Genomic DNA, 18,114 nt, shown 5'->3' with positions numbered 1-18,114 from the left:
GGGACTTTTCCACCTTCAACTTATATGCCTAGAGAACAACATGTTCATGATCTTTAACGAGCTTCTGCTGCATGCATCATTCTCAGAACATTTCTTAGGCATGAATAACACCACCATTTTCATTTATTACAAATTAAAGGCTGAATCCTCCAACCCACAGATGATATTTTGTGTATCTGACACCCACAGGACTCCCTGCCTATGATATTCACCACGTGCAGAGACCTTGCACTGTGGCTATCTAGCACGCCAGTCCCATAAAAAGGACTTCTGCATAGGAGTGAGTTATATTTGGTATGAATTACTTGCAGGGGAGTACAGAATTGGTTTTTCAAGGAAGTAGGAAAATAAAGCCATAAATAGGAGAAAGAGTGCTACAGCACTGCTAGAAATCCAACAAAACCTCCGTTTTGGAAAGCTTAGAAATATATTTTGAAACTTCCCTGTTTACTAGCTTGTAAATAACATGTTTAATATGAATCACCTTATTTTTTCAGATATTTGACCAATTTAAAACTTCTTTCTACAATGACTGTTCCACCCCAAAACCCTTTATTAGTCATTTTCTTCTTTATTTTAGTGATGGGGAAATGACAACGTATGTGCTCCAACCAGACAGTCTTCTTTTGACAAGAACTGGTGGTGAAGTTTCTAAAACGTGATGGCTTAAAGGAAGCAAATACTTAGGATAATGAGTTAAATCCAAGCTGTTCACTAAAAATAACAGGCTAATCATACAAGCTGCATTCTGAAAGAGATGTCTAGTAAAATGAAGAATCCACCTTTTCCGTCTGTTAGGCTTCCCAAATAGTTGCTAAAATTTGGAAATGCAGACAAAGAAATAAACAACAAATCATTTCTAGTGATAATCAAAAGTCAACATGAATAAACACAATCCCTAAAACAACAAAAACCTTTGCAGGATCAGATAATATTCATCTTATTACACATCATGAAGGTAATTCATTCAACTGTGATTTCTTTCAAGTTCATCAGAAGTAGGAAACTGTGAGAAAATGGTATTTTCTCAAATATTTTAAAATCAAAACCTAGTGTTTTAATGAGTTAAAAAAAAAACTGGGGGAGCTTTAATTGAAACAAATATCTACTTTGGGGGATTTGGCTTTTTGTTTTTCAACTAGAACTTCACAACGTATGCCATGCAAAAAGCAATCTTTTTGCTAAACGTTTTGGTTGAAAATGGCTTATCATTTAGATATGGGTCCAATGGGTCAAATCTGGCAATGTGAGAGTTGCCATTTACAGTCGCGGCTGTGCCTGACAACTAACCAAATCCATACTTTGAGAAATTAAACTACTGACTGATCAAGAATCTATGCTTAATTAAAAAGATTATCTGACTCTCACAGTTGCAAAGAAAATTTTTAAAACATGAAGTGAATGTAAATCCCTCTGTAGGAGATGTGAAGATGTTACTCCAAGTTTATGTTCAAGCTTAATTCAGAAGCTACACCTCTGAGCTTTTCCCACAGTGCCCAGCGATGGTTTCAGGGAAGACTGTACCTACGTGGTAGTCAGGTTGGCTCCATGTGTCCCTGCTGTTGCACTTGTTGAGAAGCCAATGAGACAGGCAAACTGAGGATGACTATGTGTTGCAGTAATGTCTGCTGTCTCAGAGAGACGTGAACTGCTCTTATTCTTCTCAGTAAATTGATAAATCAAGCCTTACTATTAAATAATTTAAATACGAATGCTATTTAGTATTTCATTGCTGACAAAAACACATCAAAGAGGGACAGCCCCACCACAAATGCCAGCAGTTAGCTTTTCACTTTAGCATTGGGAAGGTGGAGCCTGATCAACGGACAGAACATTAAAAAGGACCACTCTTACGTACCTCTGCCGATCTGAGCATGGTAACCTTGCACTCCTTTACAGAATGACTGTAGAATTCCTAACGCTACATTTATTTCACATGACTTGACAGGCTACCAGGGCTCTAGGGACTGCAGTTCTGTGCCCATCTCTCCCTTGCCGATTTTCTTTTATTAAATTAAAATATGCATATTTTACACATTGAACTGCTCTGCCTCTCTTTTGATGTGCTTCTCTTTCTGAAGGTGAAAACTGATTAGACATGCAGGAAGCCCTATTCCAGGCAAAGAACATAAAACTTGTGATTCAAGACCCCTTGAAAGCATTGTCTTCTGCACAGAAGAACAAAATGAAGAAAAAGTAATTTTGTCTGTAAAGCAATTTTAGCACTCACAAAACATGCTGAACTGGGAGCACCTGGGACAGAAATCAGCAATTAGAGCAGTTGGCCTTACTCAACCCATGGGCTTGGAATGCCCAGCTTGCAGGGAGACTTGTTCAGTTACAGGGACATAGTCTCCTGCTCACCGGGATTTGCCCTTGGAGACCACTGATCACTAATTCTTTTTACATGGGAAACAATGAACTGACATTTGGATTTCTTTTGCTAAATTCCAAAACTGGAAGAGAAAAGCAAGCGTTGCCAGACATGCAAAGATTTATAATGTCCTCAAGACTACAATTCAAGATTTGGGTTCTTAATATGTTGATGTGACCTGGGAGGAAAACAATAGTTAATTTTTGAACGGACTTTGATAATACACTGATGAATCTGGATAGAGAAAAATTATTCTAAAATAGCTTTAGATTAAGAAATGCAGGGTTGGGGGATAATGAAAAGCAAATGGTAACCTAACTCCACGGCTCAGACAACAGACTCTTTGTGCACTTTACATTTAATTGTCATGGGATAAAAATAAAAAAATAATCAAAAGAGTAAATATGAGGCCTCCCCACTTCCTATTCAGAATTGTTTAAAATCTGCTCCAGAGAGCTTTCTTTTTGCTTTTGGGGGAATAGATGCCCAGCTTCACCAAGAAGGCTGAAGAGTATTCTTAGCTTCAAGAGCATCTCATATGTTGGTGATTAGTTGAAGAAGGCTGGGGTAATTAAAAACACGGGTTTAATTCAAAACATGTAGGATGAAGCTCTTTCTCACATACTGGAGGAGCATCCTAACCACAAAGGCATGATTCCTGTTACTTGAAGCCTGCCTGCCGTGTCCTGTGCTGGACTCAGTGCTGTTCATGTGTGATAACTCTGCACCAATCATCCCTGCCAGACTGGACCCCACCAGGGATTAAGGTAGCTGAGGAACTATCTAGCCTGAGCCACAGATCTATTCTGACAAAGGCCAGAGAATTTTTTGGTCTGAATCACAGGTGTTGGCTGGATTTAATCTCATGGATTACTGCTGTAGGAGTTTTGAACCTTACTGAACCTCTGCAAAACAGGGAAAATTATATTTCCCTATTCCACCTCTAAAAGTTATAGGATGTTCATATATTTTATTAATTACATTGGTCATGGAGAGAGGAAATCATAGAAAGATAAAAAATTCTTACATAAATATATATCATATATGATTTAGTTTCCTAAGGCAACTAAGAGGAGTAGCTTCAGCCACTTGGCAGTAACTGCCTCACCTTTCCTTCTCTTTCATCTAATATGGTAAAATAAAAGAAGGGTGAGAGTGTACTTCCCTCCAAAAAGTGGAAGGGTAAAGAAGGGCAAAGGTAGGTGGATTTAGGAAAGCACAACATTATGTGGGGTATTAATGCTTCTAAAAGGAGAATCAGACAGAATTTTCCCAACGGAAAAGATTATTGTCTCTCAAAGAAATCTCCATTTGGAATCGAAGAACCTTAGGAGCATGCAGTTTCTAAAATAAGCATAATTAGTAACATTTTTTCAGTGCAACAACAGTTGGTTCTAAATATCCTACCTCTTAAGAGTAGCTTCTTGCATCACTGGTCTTAAAATACTTTGCAAGTTAAGGCATGTACTTCATGTCAGATATTTCATAGAATTATAACCCAGCACATATGGAAAATAATAAAATTTTATGCCTCCAGAATTATTCACAACATGGAACTCCTGCTGCGATAACTTGTTATAGATCAGAAATGTTCGACATCCTCTTTCATTTGAGTTATGTTCAAAGACATGTTGAATTTTAATAGTGTTATGTGAAAGAGCTGAGTGAAATCTCACTGAAGCTCCTGGACAAAATCATCACTCTTCGTTCAAGATAAATGTAAAAACAAGTAAACTCTTTTATGGAACCTGATAACTGAAATTGCAAAAGTTATCACAAAAGCAAAAGAGACGTGAAGCACACGGAACCACGAGTTTCTCTAGAACCTGATATGCTTAGTGCAGAGAGAGGCATTACGAAGGTAGGATGATTAATCAAGATAAAACATGTAAAAACATGTACAAGGAATAAAGAAGCCATGAACACATTTTGACAAATTTTAGTATTGCAGTCCTGGAAGAACAAAAGCTGAGAGAGAGGTTGGGGATAAAATACTGGGTGAATGAGGTTTGGAAAAGAGAAGCCATTGCCTGTTACTTGATTCTGACTCTGCTCAAGGAAACACAACTCTGTGCTTTCTTTGTAAATAAAATGGAAGTATATCAAAGCAAAACCCTGTCCTGATGATGAATTCTCTTTCCAGCTGAGAAGAAAACAACCCACAGACCTGGCAAATTGTTTAACCACTCAGGTAAAAATGGATTACTACCACATGAGAAGAGACATCCAGTTTTCCAGCAAGGAAATTGTGAGGTGGAATTCCCACTGAACCACAATAGAATCAATGAAGGAAGTATCTCTCAGCAACAGTAATTGGTAAAGAGAGATGAAAACAAGAACAGATGAAATTAAAAGAAGACCTAAATCAGCTGGAGGCTTTTCAAAATTAATTAAAGTAGTGGCTGGAAAATTTCCAGAGCAGTCTAAGAGATGACATGCAGGCAGAGATGAAATCTCTGTTTGAGCCACAAATGTAGAGTATCCAGACAGATTAGGAAGCCTTGTAGAAAAACAGATCAATGAGGTGACTGACAACACAACTGCTGCAGGCCAGAAAGTTTTCAAAGAAACAGGTAAGACAGGAAAGTTGGAACTAACTCGGACCTTGCTGGCTGAGAGGAGCAATGGCAAGGATATAAGGAGTTCGAGAAGTAAATTGGAAGGACAGACAACTGCGGAAGTCTGATGCCTGGAAGTGGGCTTACACTACTAGACATGCAGAAATGCATGCCAAAATCTGCTGGCTGGCTTCAGTGACCCAAGTTGGAAGATACTGAAGAAAAATACCTGCCCTTCTTCCTCACCTTACCGAAGGACATAACCTTCCAAAAAGGAACTGATCATTAGTGAGAAGATTGAAGCTGATCCCCCTGCAGTCCCATAATGGCACTATGCAGGGATCTGCTCCTCAGGAGCAGAGAGCCTGGTAAAGGCTGCTCTCTGCCGGACGTCCATGACGGCAAAGAAAATTCTAAACTGGCTAAAGATCTTTTAAAATGACTAGAAGTGATGAACTCTGTAAAACAGGAGAAACTGACAACAATGAAAATTTTAAGTGTTACTAGCGTGAAAAGAAATGAAAATCCCTAAGCAAGATAAGCATGGACAAAGCATCATCAATGTTTTATGAAAAAGCTTTGTCCAATCTGGGACAGAGAAGACACTAAGCTGATCACGATGTTTGTTCAGGTCTGAGCAACTTGACAACTGCAAATGGGAGCTTGACTGCTAAATATCACTTGCACAAAAATACTGGGTACTGGATCAGTGTAACAAGTTTTTTAGAGCCTGCCAATAAAACTAGGAAAAAGTAGTATCCAAAACTAAATCAGCTGTTTGGTCTCAAATAGAGATAACAGAAATGTCTACATGATCATGTAGATCACACAAACATGAAGAATAGCAGACATTGCAGAGCAGCCCTTGTGCAAGAATTATGTTCCTTTTGGATGCAACTAAACTGGAAGAGGAGCTCCAGAAGCACTCTTAAATTGCTCCCCCTGCCAGCAGGCCAAATTTGGTTCATTGTACTGTGGTACAGCTGGTAGAGCTGGTCTAAAGTAAAACCCACAAAATGAGTACAGTGTGATGCTCTACAAATCAGCTCCTACTGGGCTGCACTGCTTGCTAATGTAGGCATAGTTACTGATGAGAGGAAGAACATCAATGAAAGATTCAGGAAAACTAGGAAACTGGGCCTCTGGAATTCGAGCATGAAAGCTAGATAATCAAGACATAGGAGTGGTTTAGAATTTATTATGGATATCAGCTGTGCAGTAAACACTAAGAAAGTTGTCTCACACATTCAGGTAAAACAAAACCACTGTAGACAATTTTTTGGCAGAAAACAGCTTGAATTGCCTTCAGGTGTGGAAACAATTATAACAGCTACATGCTGGGGAAGCCCTTCAGCCAAGGGAAAACAGAGCGGTTGGTGCCCACCATGCAACTAGGATCTTGGGACACTTAGCAGCTAAGTCTCTGTCTGCAAAAATACGAAGCAATAGATCTAATAAGCATATGAGGTAGTGCTAAACTACAGGAGTTTCTGTTGGGCTTGCTAACGCGTGACACTGTGCATTTAGACAAGGAGCAGCAGAACTGTCCCAGGTCCTTCTGCTTTGGAACCGGTCACTGTTCTCACAATCAGGCAGAAAACTGCTACACGTGAGCATGCGAAAGGGGGAAAAAAGCAACACGGCTCAGCACCAGCTAGTATTGAGTGGAGGAGGGTGAGGGAGGAGAACCACTGAGAAGATGTATCAGGAATGAACAATTGAATCTTTAAACAATCCCTGGTGGCAGCACCATGATCGGTATAATTTACAGAAAACTGCATTCAAGTAAACATCAAAGGATTCTGCTCTGTAAGGAGTTAATACTCTGTATTCCATAGGAAGTTCAGGTTTCCCGTGCTTTACCTTATAATAGGTACTGGTAGGTGAAAAACAGATGCAGACTTTGCTCCTGCATTTGGCCATAAATAACAACAACTTCAGGCCACAGCTTTTGATCTGCATAATGTACCTACCGCGTTTCAGAGGTTATGAACAGAGGACTCTGCTCTACAGAGTTAATCCCTCCTAGGCTATTTATCACATCTTGTTGATATCCTGGGCCATGTAAAAAGCTTAGAACATGAACTAGCACATTGACAAGTAACCTATAGGAAGTTTAAGGCTGCAAAAATGAGAAAGAACCAAAGAAATGTGATGATGGACCAACCTGACATAGGTAGGCATTATGCTGAAGTGACAGACATAATCAAAATAAACACAAGAATCAAACTTTTCTATGGAACCAAATAGAAGACACAATAAAATAACTATCACATAAAAAAAAGAGAGATATAGCCACACTTGAGCAGGAGCTGAGCCACTGTTACCAAATGGTTTTCTTGAAAGTGTATACAGCAAATTTGGTGGGAAGATGGAGTCATCTTTCACTGATGGATAACTGGGAGGAGAAACAGCTAAAAAGAGCAGAAGGAAAGTGAAGGGAAGCAAAGAATCTCCAGCCACAAATAGCATGAAGGAAAAAAGTCAAGAAACAGACCTTCTGACTGTGGAGTTGGATGGAAGAAGCTTGGATTACAAAACAAAGAAATAACTTTTCCGTTTTAGTCACTCCGTGTCTGGGAAATCTGGGGTTCTGTACGCACTTACTAAACAAAATATTTAATCAAAGAAATACTTGAGTCCAACACTGATTTTCCCTCTTATAGCAGGACCACCAAAATTGCCTAACTGCTTAAATTAGAATGGAAGAAGAACAGAATATATCCATCATCATATCTTGCTATGATTAATTCTGATTTCTGTGTCATATAAAGAATTTATTCTTTAAATGCCTCCTTTAGAAATGGGACATACATTTTTTGCAAGTAAAGGGGCAGTTACAGGTAAAAATATGCAAAATATAAACATACAACATATAAATATAGCAAAATGCAAAAATATACATTTAAAAAATATAGCCCTTAAGGATCATAAAATGTCATTTCCAAAGAGCTAATGTGGTATTTGATTTTTCATGTTTAAATTAAGAAACAAATTTTCAAACATGATGCCTGATATAAGGAATCACTCACTAAGGCAGAAAAATCAGACTTCTCAACTATATCTGATACCACGTACTGAAGACAAAAATTACCAGTTACTTGAAAATTTAAGCCCAAAAAACAGCTCAAATCATTTCAGACAAAACCTATTTGCTCTGTGCTTCTAAAAACAAGTCCAAAATATCTCAGCTTGAGCATCTAAATATCCAGGCAGCCAAAATCCAGAAAACTTTTTGAAAATGTCCTGATTCTTCATTTATCAGAGAAACAGTAGGAAACTGTGACCTGAAAAGCATATAAAATTATCTTTAATAGGGATCAATTGATCCTTTACAATCACAGACCAAGTGAAGAAGATTAAGAGCTCCTAAAATACAATGGTGCTTTTGAAATTTTTACTTCTACGTTTTCTATTCTCAGAACAAAAGTCTCTAAATTCATAATTCAAAATAACAAATAAAAACATGTGCTGCTGCTGATAATAAGCCCCAGCTGGCTGTAACACTGACCCCACAAACAGCTTCAGTAAGCTTCCAGGCACACTTTTACATTTACAAAGGAATACCTAATGCAGCATATCCGTCATACGGAGCACTAGGGATGCACACATGTAGCCTACTGGTGTGTGTATGTCAAAATCCGAGAGCTGCACGAGCATGTAGAAAGCCTGCGTGCAAAGCAAGCTCATATTTGTGCATCACTAAAAACGGTCTTGAGCCTTGATCCTGCAAAAATTTATGCGCCTACTTAACTTGATGCAGTGGAGTGGCAACTCAGCTTTCGATTCAACTATCTGTGGTAGTGCAAACGAGTAAGAATTTAAGTGTTTGGGGGAACTGATGCCTGTGAGAAGTAGATTTCAATAGAAAAATTCACAGCCATAGTGTTAGGTCCTTTGTGATTTGGAGAAAGTCAGCTAATTCTGACTACGCTCTTAAGAAGGTCAGCCCCTCTGAAAATCATCCAGTCTTAGGCTGCAGTCTAATTATGGAGACCTGGCCTTAAATGTGGGATTAAAATTTGAATACTTTGGCTTGAGGTTTTCCATGAAATTTCTAGATCAACTGTTCTTTTGCAGGGTTTGTCATATAAATAGATGGCTTTAATATCCATATACTAGATTTTAAAAAGACATTCAAAAAAAGTTTTTTCCAACAATTACGCTACAAACTGACTAGAGCACAGCAGATTTTATACACCTTACGGAAAAGCACGGGAAGGCACTTGACTCAATGTAAATTCAGCTTTCAAAGAGATGTTTAACTTACCTGCCAGAAGTCAGCGCCAGTAGCGGGGAGAGGGCCCTGGGTGGCAATATATGCAGGGTTTCGGGGGTCATGGTCCATCTGGAATAAAGAAAGGGAACACAGACCGGATTTAGTTAAAGGAAAATCCCTTGCTGGGTTAGAGACAGAAAGTGTGCCAGGGCAGTAACAAGGACTGACATGTCCCTCTCCCCTTTATTGGCAAGCAAAGAATTTTATTTCTATTTATAGACTCAGAGGAGATCTTTTTCCACAAAAGACTGATGTTACCACATAAATATCTGCACATATGATGAGCAATGTCCTATGACCTCAATATGCAGCGTAAGATCATTTATGGTGGCTGACAAAAGCATTTATTTAAGATCAGCACTCATGGTTTCATAGCAACCTAGGAACCATTTGAAACATTTTTCGACGCTGAGTGCTAAGAATGCCGGACACATCTAAATATGTTCTCCATTTCCACCATGCCAGTCAAGGGCGCATGCAACTAAACAAAAGCAAAAATGAGGAACAAATTCAGTTTCTGGCTTTTTCTGGTTAGTTGATTTGTCTAAATGCATGGATTTGGCCTCAACAGAAGAAGTTCTGTTTAAAGACCTTAATTATAACATTTAACTCAAGGAGCAGAAAATTCACTGAGCAGAAAAAATAAAGAATCTGAGAAACAAAGCTATCAACAGTAAATAGGATTAGTGTGTTACAATGAGTGTTTTTGATCTGATGGGTGGTTTTCTTGGTTCTAAATCTTAGGACCCATTCTCCTGAAAACGAAGACCTGCTGATGGAATTAAAAAACCCACAAACTCATTCTAACCCCGAACTGGGCAAGACAAAACTTTCAACATACAGAAGAAAGGCCCAGTTCAGCTCTCATGTGCGGGTGTGACTCACTGACAGGGAAGTCAGCCAGAGTTAACTTATACCCATGTAGCTGTAGCTGAAGGCAGAATTTGTCTCAATACATGATTCTGCTCTATAAGTAAAGATCTGAATAAGAATGAATGTGAGTCACATTTGTATTAACAGGCATCTACTGAATTTATTCATAGCATATCAAAATTTTCGGAGATGGTAGATGTCAGCGTAAAAGAAGGCACCTCATAATTATGTGCAACATAAAGAGGGAAGCACCATAAAAGAACAGATGTAAGTTATTCTAACAGAACAACAATATGATGAATGTTGCAAAAAGGAGGAGAACCCTGTATGCTTCTAATTTTCTGATGTATAATTAAACCGGACTTAGCATTAAAATTCTCCATGACAACGCAACACAGGTAAAATTAATCACTGAATCCATTTAGAATAAAAGCTTACTTCTAAATCACCACCCATGGATATATGAAACCTTGACCAGAATGTCTATAATACCATATTTTATAGTTTTGAGTGCATGTTTCATTTAGATGCTTCTTTTGTCAGCAAACAACTCTTCACAACAAATAATTGCTCAGAACAAATTGCAGCCTTGCTTTCTTTGCCTTTTGACAACAGCAATTTTGATAGCAGTACATTTACTACTGCAGGTATTTTGAGCTCACGTAAAAACTAGCTTTCTTCAGAAAGATATATTAGTGGAAAAACTTAGGAACCGTTTCAAAAGGGCCAACTTTCTCTTGCTTTTGTTTAGAATCGAGATACCAAACTAAACAACGGCTGAAATCAGCAGAGAACATGATTAAGCAAAAGTCACGTTTAAGTTTTGGGTTGCTCCATTACCGTTGAAATAATTTTTCTCATTTTGTTTTGAACCCCACAGCAATCCATAGGATTTAAATGTCTTCTGAAGTGTTTTCTTATACTGGAACTAAAAATTGTAGCTTAGCAAAAGCAGCCTGCACCGAGGAGGGCTTGCTGCTGCCAGTGGAAACTACTTGAAAATTATGCCACTTGTCTACCTGTAAGTTCAGGAGCTTAACTTTGAAATCTAACAGTCAGGGAATACACTAAACTTTATAAAAATAATAATTGACTTTGAATTTCTTCTTAAACTGAATTCTTTTGTATGTAGACAAGGCAGAAAACAAAGGCAGAAGAAATCAAGGCTGATGTAAATAGCACTGTCACAGAGGAAATGCTTCTAAACATTCAGCTGATAAATCAGGAATAGGCCGTTCTTGGTATTTCAGCATTAATCAACCTCTGTCACAAAGGTGCTGTTGGAACGTGGCAAACATTACAATAAGTGCGGAGCAGCGAAGTGTATCCGCAGTTTAACAATAATTCAAAAGACAATTACAATTATTACATTCCAAGCACATTGTGTTGCACGGAAAACAATTATGAGCAGAAACATTGCTTGCTCGGAGCAAATAGAAGATGGCAGAAAGCCCTACCACACTATTAGATGATCTTCAGCTTAACAAAAATAAGAGCAAAGATTCAACTAATTAAATGAAATTTCTGGTTTCATCAACTTTCTAAAATAAGCACTCTTTTAAAGGGCAAGAAAAATTTGAAAAATCACTACTTTGGTCACATTCAATTTAAAGTGATTAGGTGACTGCAAGGTTCTTGAATGTTTTTCTTACTTTTTTAAAATTCTTTCAAGGTCACCCAGAGCACCAAGGGCATCTTAATCTATCAAACTTAATAAAAGTTTGAATAAGAAATAAAGACAGAAATTGGTTTTAAACTAATGGATCAAGGATAAAGTAAAAGGCTTTTTCATGTCAGTAGTTGTTATGTTCTTTCAAGGATCCCTGAGATTTCTCACTTCACCAAAATGAAACAGAAAATCCAGAGAATCTTCTCCTCCAGAGAAGAATGGGGAACAGCAGACTCCATACTATCATAAATTAAAACAAGAATCCACTGTTGACTAACATTTTACACAGAAACAATCACCAGAAATCACTGTCATAGTAATTGTTCAGTAAGAACAAGATTTTTTTCCCCTCAGAAAAAATTCTTGACGGGACATCCCCGTCAAAGCACAACGTTCACATGAGTTACCTCAGAACTAGATGGATCAGCCATTTTTGGAAAGAAAAAGTTGCAATGGTTACAATTGCTCTGCTATAGTGCAGTTCTGATTTTTTTGCTGCAATATAGCATGGGCAAGGTCAGGTGATAATGTATCAATCTATTTTTCCATGATTTAGAATTAGGGGAAAAAAAAGGGATCAAGGACTACTACAACTGATCATGAAATTTTAGTGGTTTAGTGATTTTGGTCACTATCAAAAGTAAATGAAAAAGAAAGGGTGAGCAAAAATAACCTCAGAGGATTTTTCTGTCCCATTCGTATTTACTGTTGGAAGAGGAATGCTACAGAAGATTGACTCAAACAGTTCCTAAACATTAGATAGGTTAGTGGCTCAACTTGTGTTTTTCTACAGAGCTTTATACTGGAAGTTGATTTACAGTATCTTAAGGTAGGAAAATATATAATGAACATAGTATCACAATTACTTGCACCTGACTTTCATTAAATGAATATTGGGTCACAACTCCACCTTTGCTTTCCTAGAGGATCAAAGCTACTGCTTGAATTTTTCCTGCAAAAGCAGCACCATCCTGTTGCTCCCGTTGCTCCTTGTTCTAAGCCTTAGCGTGGTCTCCCTGAAGAATTCTGAATTTTGTTGATTTTTTTTCACAGAGACTGTGCTGCTGCATGATTTCACTGATAAGGCTGATGAAATGCAGCAAAATTAATACATTCTGGGAGTAAATTCTCAAATTTACTGTATTTGGAACTTAAGAGTGGTACATATAGATGCTTGTTAAATACTTTTCATAAAACTGCAAACTGAAGTGAAAGCAGAAGTGTCAATATGCATCAATGACCGTTTTGAAATCTTATGTAAATGATACACTGATTCATTCCTGCCCTTTACCTTCCCCCTCAGCTTGTCAGATCCATACTTTCCATAAACAGAAAGATGCTGGGTGAGATGTGATCTCAGTCACACCATATTTACCTTAGTCTAAAGCCTCTCTCTCCAGCGGATATATTCCTAAACCATATGAGATCACAATGAGATCCAGCACAAATTAAATATGATGGAAAGAAAGTTGAACTCTGATTAATGCCTTAAAATTTTGTATAGGATCAAGTAACTGGGTAGTTTCCAGGTTTAATGTGTTTATAGAAGCAATAAAATCTACTTTCATGTATCTATTTATTAAACAGAGCATAGATAGTCTCTAAAAGTTAAGTTACATTTGTCTCTGTAAAAGAAAGTATATCCAGCAAATGCAGATGAACTTTGTAATCACATTCATCTCAACATTAAAATTAAAAAGGTAGAGTAGTCCTCATTTTTATATTTGAATTAAAATTTAAAATAATTTTTAAATCCTTCTTTTAAGATCCCTAATGGAATGAAAGAAGTAAATCTGGTTGCAAATGCCATTATGAATTTCAGAGTCTATTCTTGGTGATAAAATTTGTATGCTGTGTTTGAACAAACTGTCATGTTAATGACATTCCTCAGTCTGGTGTCTTCAATAATAAGCAAACTGAGTTTTTAAATGTAGTTGATGGGATTTTTTTCTCTCTCAGACACCCTATGAGGAAAAACAGAATTCCCATTTACTTTCATGACCTCTGATTTAAAAGCAAAGATTGCACATTATTTACTACCGGATGATTTCCCCGAAATTTAATGAGGACTAAGTACAAATATGACAGATGTAATTATCACAGTTTTATTCTGCACAGTCAGAGTCTCCTTGTGCTGTAATTGCAAGCTTTTCATTCAGCTGCCGATAGCAGAGTTATTATCATAGTACTTCATGTTATTGCAGAGAGGAGGGAAACAGATTTCTACCCCACTTTTACCCTGCAAATTCTTCTGAGAAGCCTTTTTGCCTGGCCTCATGCTACAGGGAAACGAAAGGGCTAAGGAAAGAACTTGGACTAAATCTCTCTGTTGAGTCTCCTCACCCGCTGCCGAGCATGGTGCGGCCGTGAATCAACCCCCCGTTTCCACAGCCTGCTGGAGAGAAAGGAGGTCTTGAGGGGGGAGCATTTTTTGAAAGGAAGAAACATGTGGGCAGGTGGCCAGCTCATTGTCTAGTGCAGGAGTCTTTTTTACAGTGTACTGCTGCACTCATTTAGACTTAAGTTAAGGCTGAGTGAGCCTCAGCTGGAGACTGGACCACTGACCCAGAAGCTGGAGATACCCAGTAACATATACGCGACTGGAAGCCTCCTTTTCCGAAGCTCAAATATAATTACTTTATTTTGCACTCTCCCCTCATCAGACAGCTCACTTGCGCAGGGAGAAAAAATCCTCCTCTAGTCAGTTCAGACCATACTGATCTTGTGTTATTAATGCTGCTCTTGCAGCTCGCTACAATGCTCACTCCCAACCCAGGTGCTGCAAGGCACAAATGCACCAGGAACATGATTGCATTGACATGATAATTACTGAGGTTATTTCAGTTGAAAGGCAGCCGTCTCATGGAAAAAAAAATGGTAGGATTTTTGCAAGAGTGAATAAAGTCAGGCTCACTGGTATTCCATATCCACTGTACGCTTACAAAGACATTGATCATATGTGTGTCTGCTAACAGAAAATATCTCAAATAAACAGCAGGAGTAATAGTATATACGTTGAGCTCAAGTTGCAATAGTTATACAGTCAGAGTAAACACTGTAGAATCACGTGCCCAGTGTAATATTCCAGTAGGCTGCTGAGGTGGGAAGGATTGAAAGCCTCTGTTGCTCCTATATTCTACTTCATTATATGAAAACAAGCACCAGATTAACAAATGCATTTGCAGTAACCTGAAGATGTTTCATTTGTCTTGAAATGAAACAGTTTGCAGGGAACCTTTTCAAACTACAGGCTTGCAAAATAGCGACTTCGAGCAACCTTCCACTGCATCACCTTCAGGAAACACACATTCTATCTATGGCTTTATAAATAGCCCTGATTAGTGAAGTGGATGTGGAGCATCTCCTTCCTTGGAGTAACACAGGTCTATGTAAACCTGGGCTGTGGCATTCCTTCCCACTTGGCAGCATCCCTAGCCCTGCCCTGAAGCAGAGGAACTTGGAGTTTCCCTTTGCAGTTTTCTTTGACCGTGCAAGATACTGCCTGCTTGTCCCAACCCAATGAAAGGCTTGTGCACCCCCTTACCTCTGAGCATACAAGTATTAGAGACACAGAGACAACTCACAGGTTTACTAGTGAGCACAACCAGAAGAATTTTGCTTCATCAACCTGCAGTGTGACTTATTGGACAAATCTCTAAATCTGGAAAAACCACGAAAAAGAAATACCTTGCAGAAGGAAATATCCATAAGTGCTGGATGGAAAGCCAAGATGACAACCCTCTGTAAAACCACCAGAGTTAAAGCTACTGAAGCAGACACTCTCTGCCTGCATTAGCTTGGGGCATCCTGACAAAGCAAATCTGTTCCCAGCTATGTCCATGGGATATCTTGCTCCTGCCTCTCTATCCCCTAACACTACTCAGTCTAATACTTTGCCTATCAGCGTAATTTAGGGAATTAAGGCAAAAGGTGTACTGAAGCCCCAGAGCTAGGTCTCTGTGCATGATTTCATAAGAAAGATACATCTCCGGAGCTCCAAGTCACACCGATGAGCTTCTGATCCTGGGGCCACCTAGACCTTGCTCCAGTCAGAGACACAGAATAGTCTAAAACATGCTCTAATATGTACACATCTATCCTGGTCCTCTAAAACGGCAACTGGCAATCCTCAAAGTGTGCATGTGCTTTGGTTTACCTGCTCCCCTAAGACAAAGACAATGGTGTCTCCTACATGGGATACTTCTATGCAGCAAAAATATTCAGTCACATCTATCAGCTTTAGAAGATAATGTTCCCCAGCGCAAAAACCTTGACCAAAATATCACTCAACTGCATCCTGAAGATTTTGGTTGGATTCTATGTATGTTTTAAGTCTTTGAAAGAAACATTTTTATATATACTCCAGGAAATCAGGCTTTAAAACTCTGCTGAAAGTAACAAATACAAAGCTCACAGAACAGTTTCTATGGTTTTGGGGTTTTTTAATAAAAAAGTATTGTCAACAAAATTGGAAGGAAGTAGTCTGTAATTTCAGGCTATTGCAAATTGTTAGCTGCCTTGCCCACACAAAGTGATTTAACTGGGGGAGTGATACTCCCCAGAAAAATGAGCCAGTAATGGCATACACAGCCCACTAGAGTGAAATTTAATTCTCCATCCTAAAATCTTGCTCATAACAGTTTCCTTATAATAACTTTTCAGTACCTAAATAATGTGAATATAACCCTTTGGCACTTCCATTGACACTATGACAGGGCAATGCTACTGGCTCTATCATACCTGTTTTGTGTCTAAAAATAGAGACCTTTTCTCTCTACCACCTTTCACAGATGAAAAAGGTTTCACATTCAGCATGTGTAGCGTGAGAAAGGGCAGCTGGGCCATGCTGGAGTATTTGGAAGCAAAAATTGCATTGACCTATTTTGCAGTTTGAATGAATATGCAAGTGTTAAGGGATTTTATTCTTGCTTTCAAAACAGCAAGATCAGAGAAGAACCAAGAGAGCTACAGAGATACACAACTATGCATCAGGAGGGCAACAGATGAAGAAAGGTAAGAAGAAATGTCACTTCTTGCTCGAGAAGCAGTTCAGAAGCCTGTGGAGCTCAGCTCTCCACAGCTACAGAAACCATTCTTCGTAAGCTATTAGGACAAGTTAAAAACAAACAAACATTTAAAAGTAACAACAAGCAAGCTCTACCTCCTCAGGGAAGGAAAAGCTACACTGAGCTAAGGGTATACTGTTGAATTTTGTGACTGATAAGGTACTAATATCAAGTACAGAAAATCTGACAGTATGATGATGAGATAGAAGAATGACTATCTAGTGATTTTGTTTTCTTAGCATCTTAGTATCTTTTGTTACTAACCTTCAAGGGCATTGCAAACACATGCAGGACATTTATTCTCTTCACTTTCAAGCCTGAGACATTTGCATTGTCTTTGCAGTGAGGTGCCTCAAGTCAGCATATTTTAATGATGGGGAAAGACAAAGGCTGATTATTTGGATTATTTCTCATGGGGTTTTGTACTTACAATTGGGCTAGCATTGATGTAGTCTGAATTGTCATGGCTATTTTCAGCTTTCAAACATATCCTGGAATGATCATCTGCAAAGGCAAAATAAAGAGAAGAAAGTTTCTATATATTCTACCCATTTTAGGTTAAACAAATCAACATCAGATTAATGAGCATTTCAAGACAAGCAAACAGTGTAAATATCAAACAGGATATTTTCTCCTGACTCCTAACTTAGCATAACCTTCATACAGTCACAGAGTTACATTTTAACTCAGGAATGAAGCTCTTTAAGATATTTCAGAGGCTGAGTATCAGAAAATGTGTTCTCATGAGATGTCCCATAATATGCTGCAGCCATTCATAGGAAGGGGAATCTCTGTTGCTCAGAGAGTTTAAGATTTAAACTAGGAAAATCACTAGAAAGTATTATAGAGAACACTCCTCTGTTTGTAGGGTCATAAAAGAAGCAAACTGATGAACTTTCTTCATCTGGCTTCTCTATAAAATGAACAGCAGAAACATCAAAGTACACTTTAGAGTTGGACAGTAAGATAATCTGTCCTGATCAAAGAATAGTGCCACACGGTGCTACTCCAGTGACATAGGAGAAACAGTATGATTTGGACATGCTCCTGGGAAACACAAAACGCAGATAACATCTATGTTTAAAAGCATGACTGGAGCACACACAGACATTCCTACACTATCAGCAATGTAGCTAGTTCAGACACCATTAGTAAAGAAAACAGAGCATCTCTGGAAATAGGAGGTGTACTCATGTTAGCCCATCGTCAAGATTCTGTTACCCTTTTTTCACTGGCATTTTTACCACGCTGGCTCAATTACATTTACCGCATGTGCACCCAAAACTCTGCAGTCC

At 38.4% G+C, this 18,114-nt stretch overlaps 1 protein-coding gene across 1 annotated transcript in view; it reads right to left on the bottom strand.

Annotated features, from left to right (window-relative positions):
• PTPRN2 (protein tyrosine phosphatase receptor type N2) overlaps positions 1-18,114 on the bottom strand; it is a 586,186-nt gene that overhangs the window by 38,665 nt on the left and 529,407 nt on the right. Inside the window, exons 17-18 of the mRNA XM_067292199.1 lie at positions 17,250-17,323; positions 9,203-9,280 (exon numbers count right to left, since the gene is read on the bottom strand). Coding sequence (XP_067148300.1) covers positions 9,203-9,280; positions 17,250-17,323 — 152 coding nt within the window. The remainder of the gene's footprint in view (positions 1-9,202; positions 9,281-17,249; positions 17,324-18,114) is intronic.

This window comes from Apteryx mantelli, chromosome 2, assembly GCF_036417845.1.
Source record: "Apteryx mantelli isolate bAptMan1 chromosome 2, bAptMan1.hap1, whole genome shotgun sequence".
NCBI lineage: Eukaryota > Metazoa > Chordata > Aves > Apterygiformes > Apterygidae > Apteryx > Apteryx mantelli.
The sequence above is the reverse complement of the archived record's forward strand: the minus strand, read 5'-3'. Positions and strand labels throughout refer to the sequence as shown.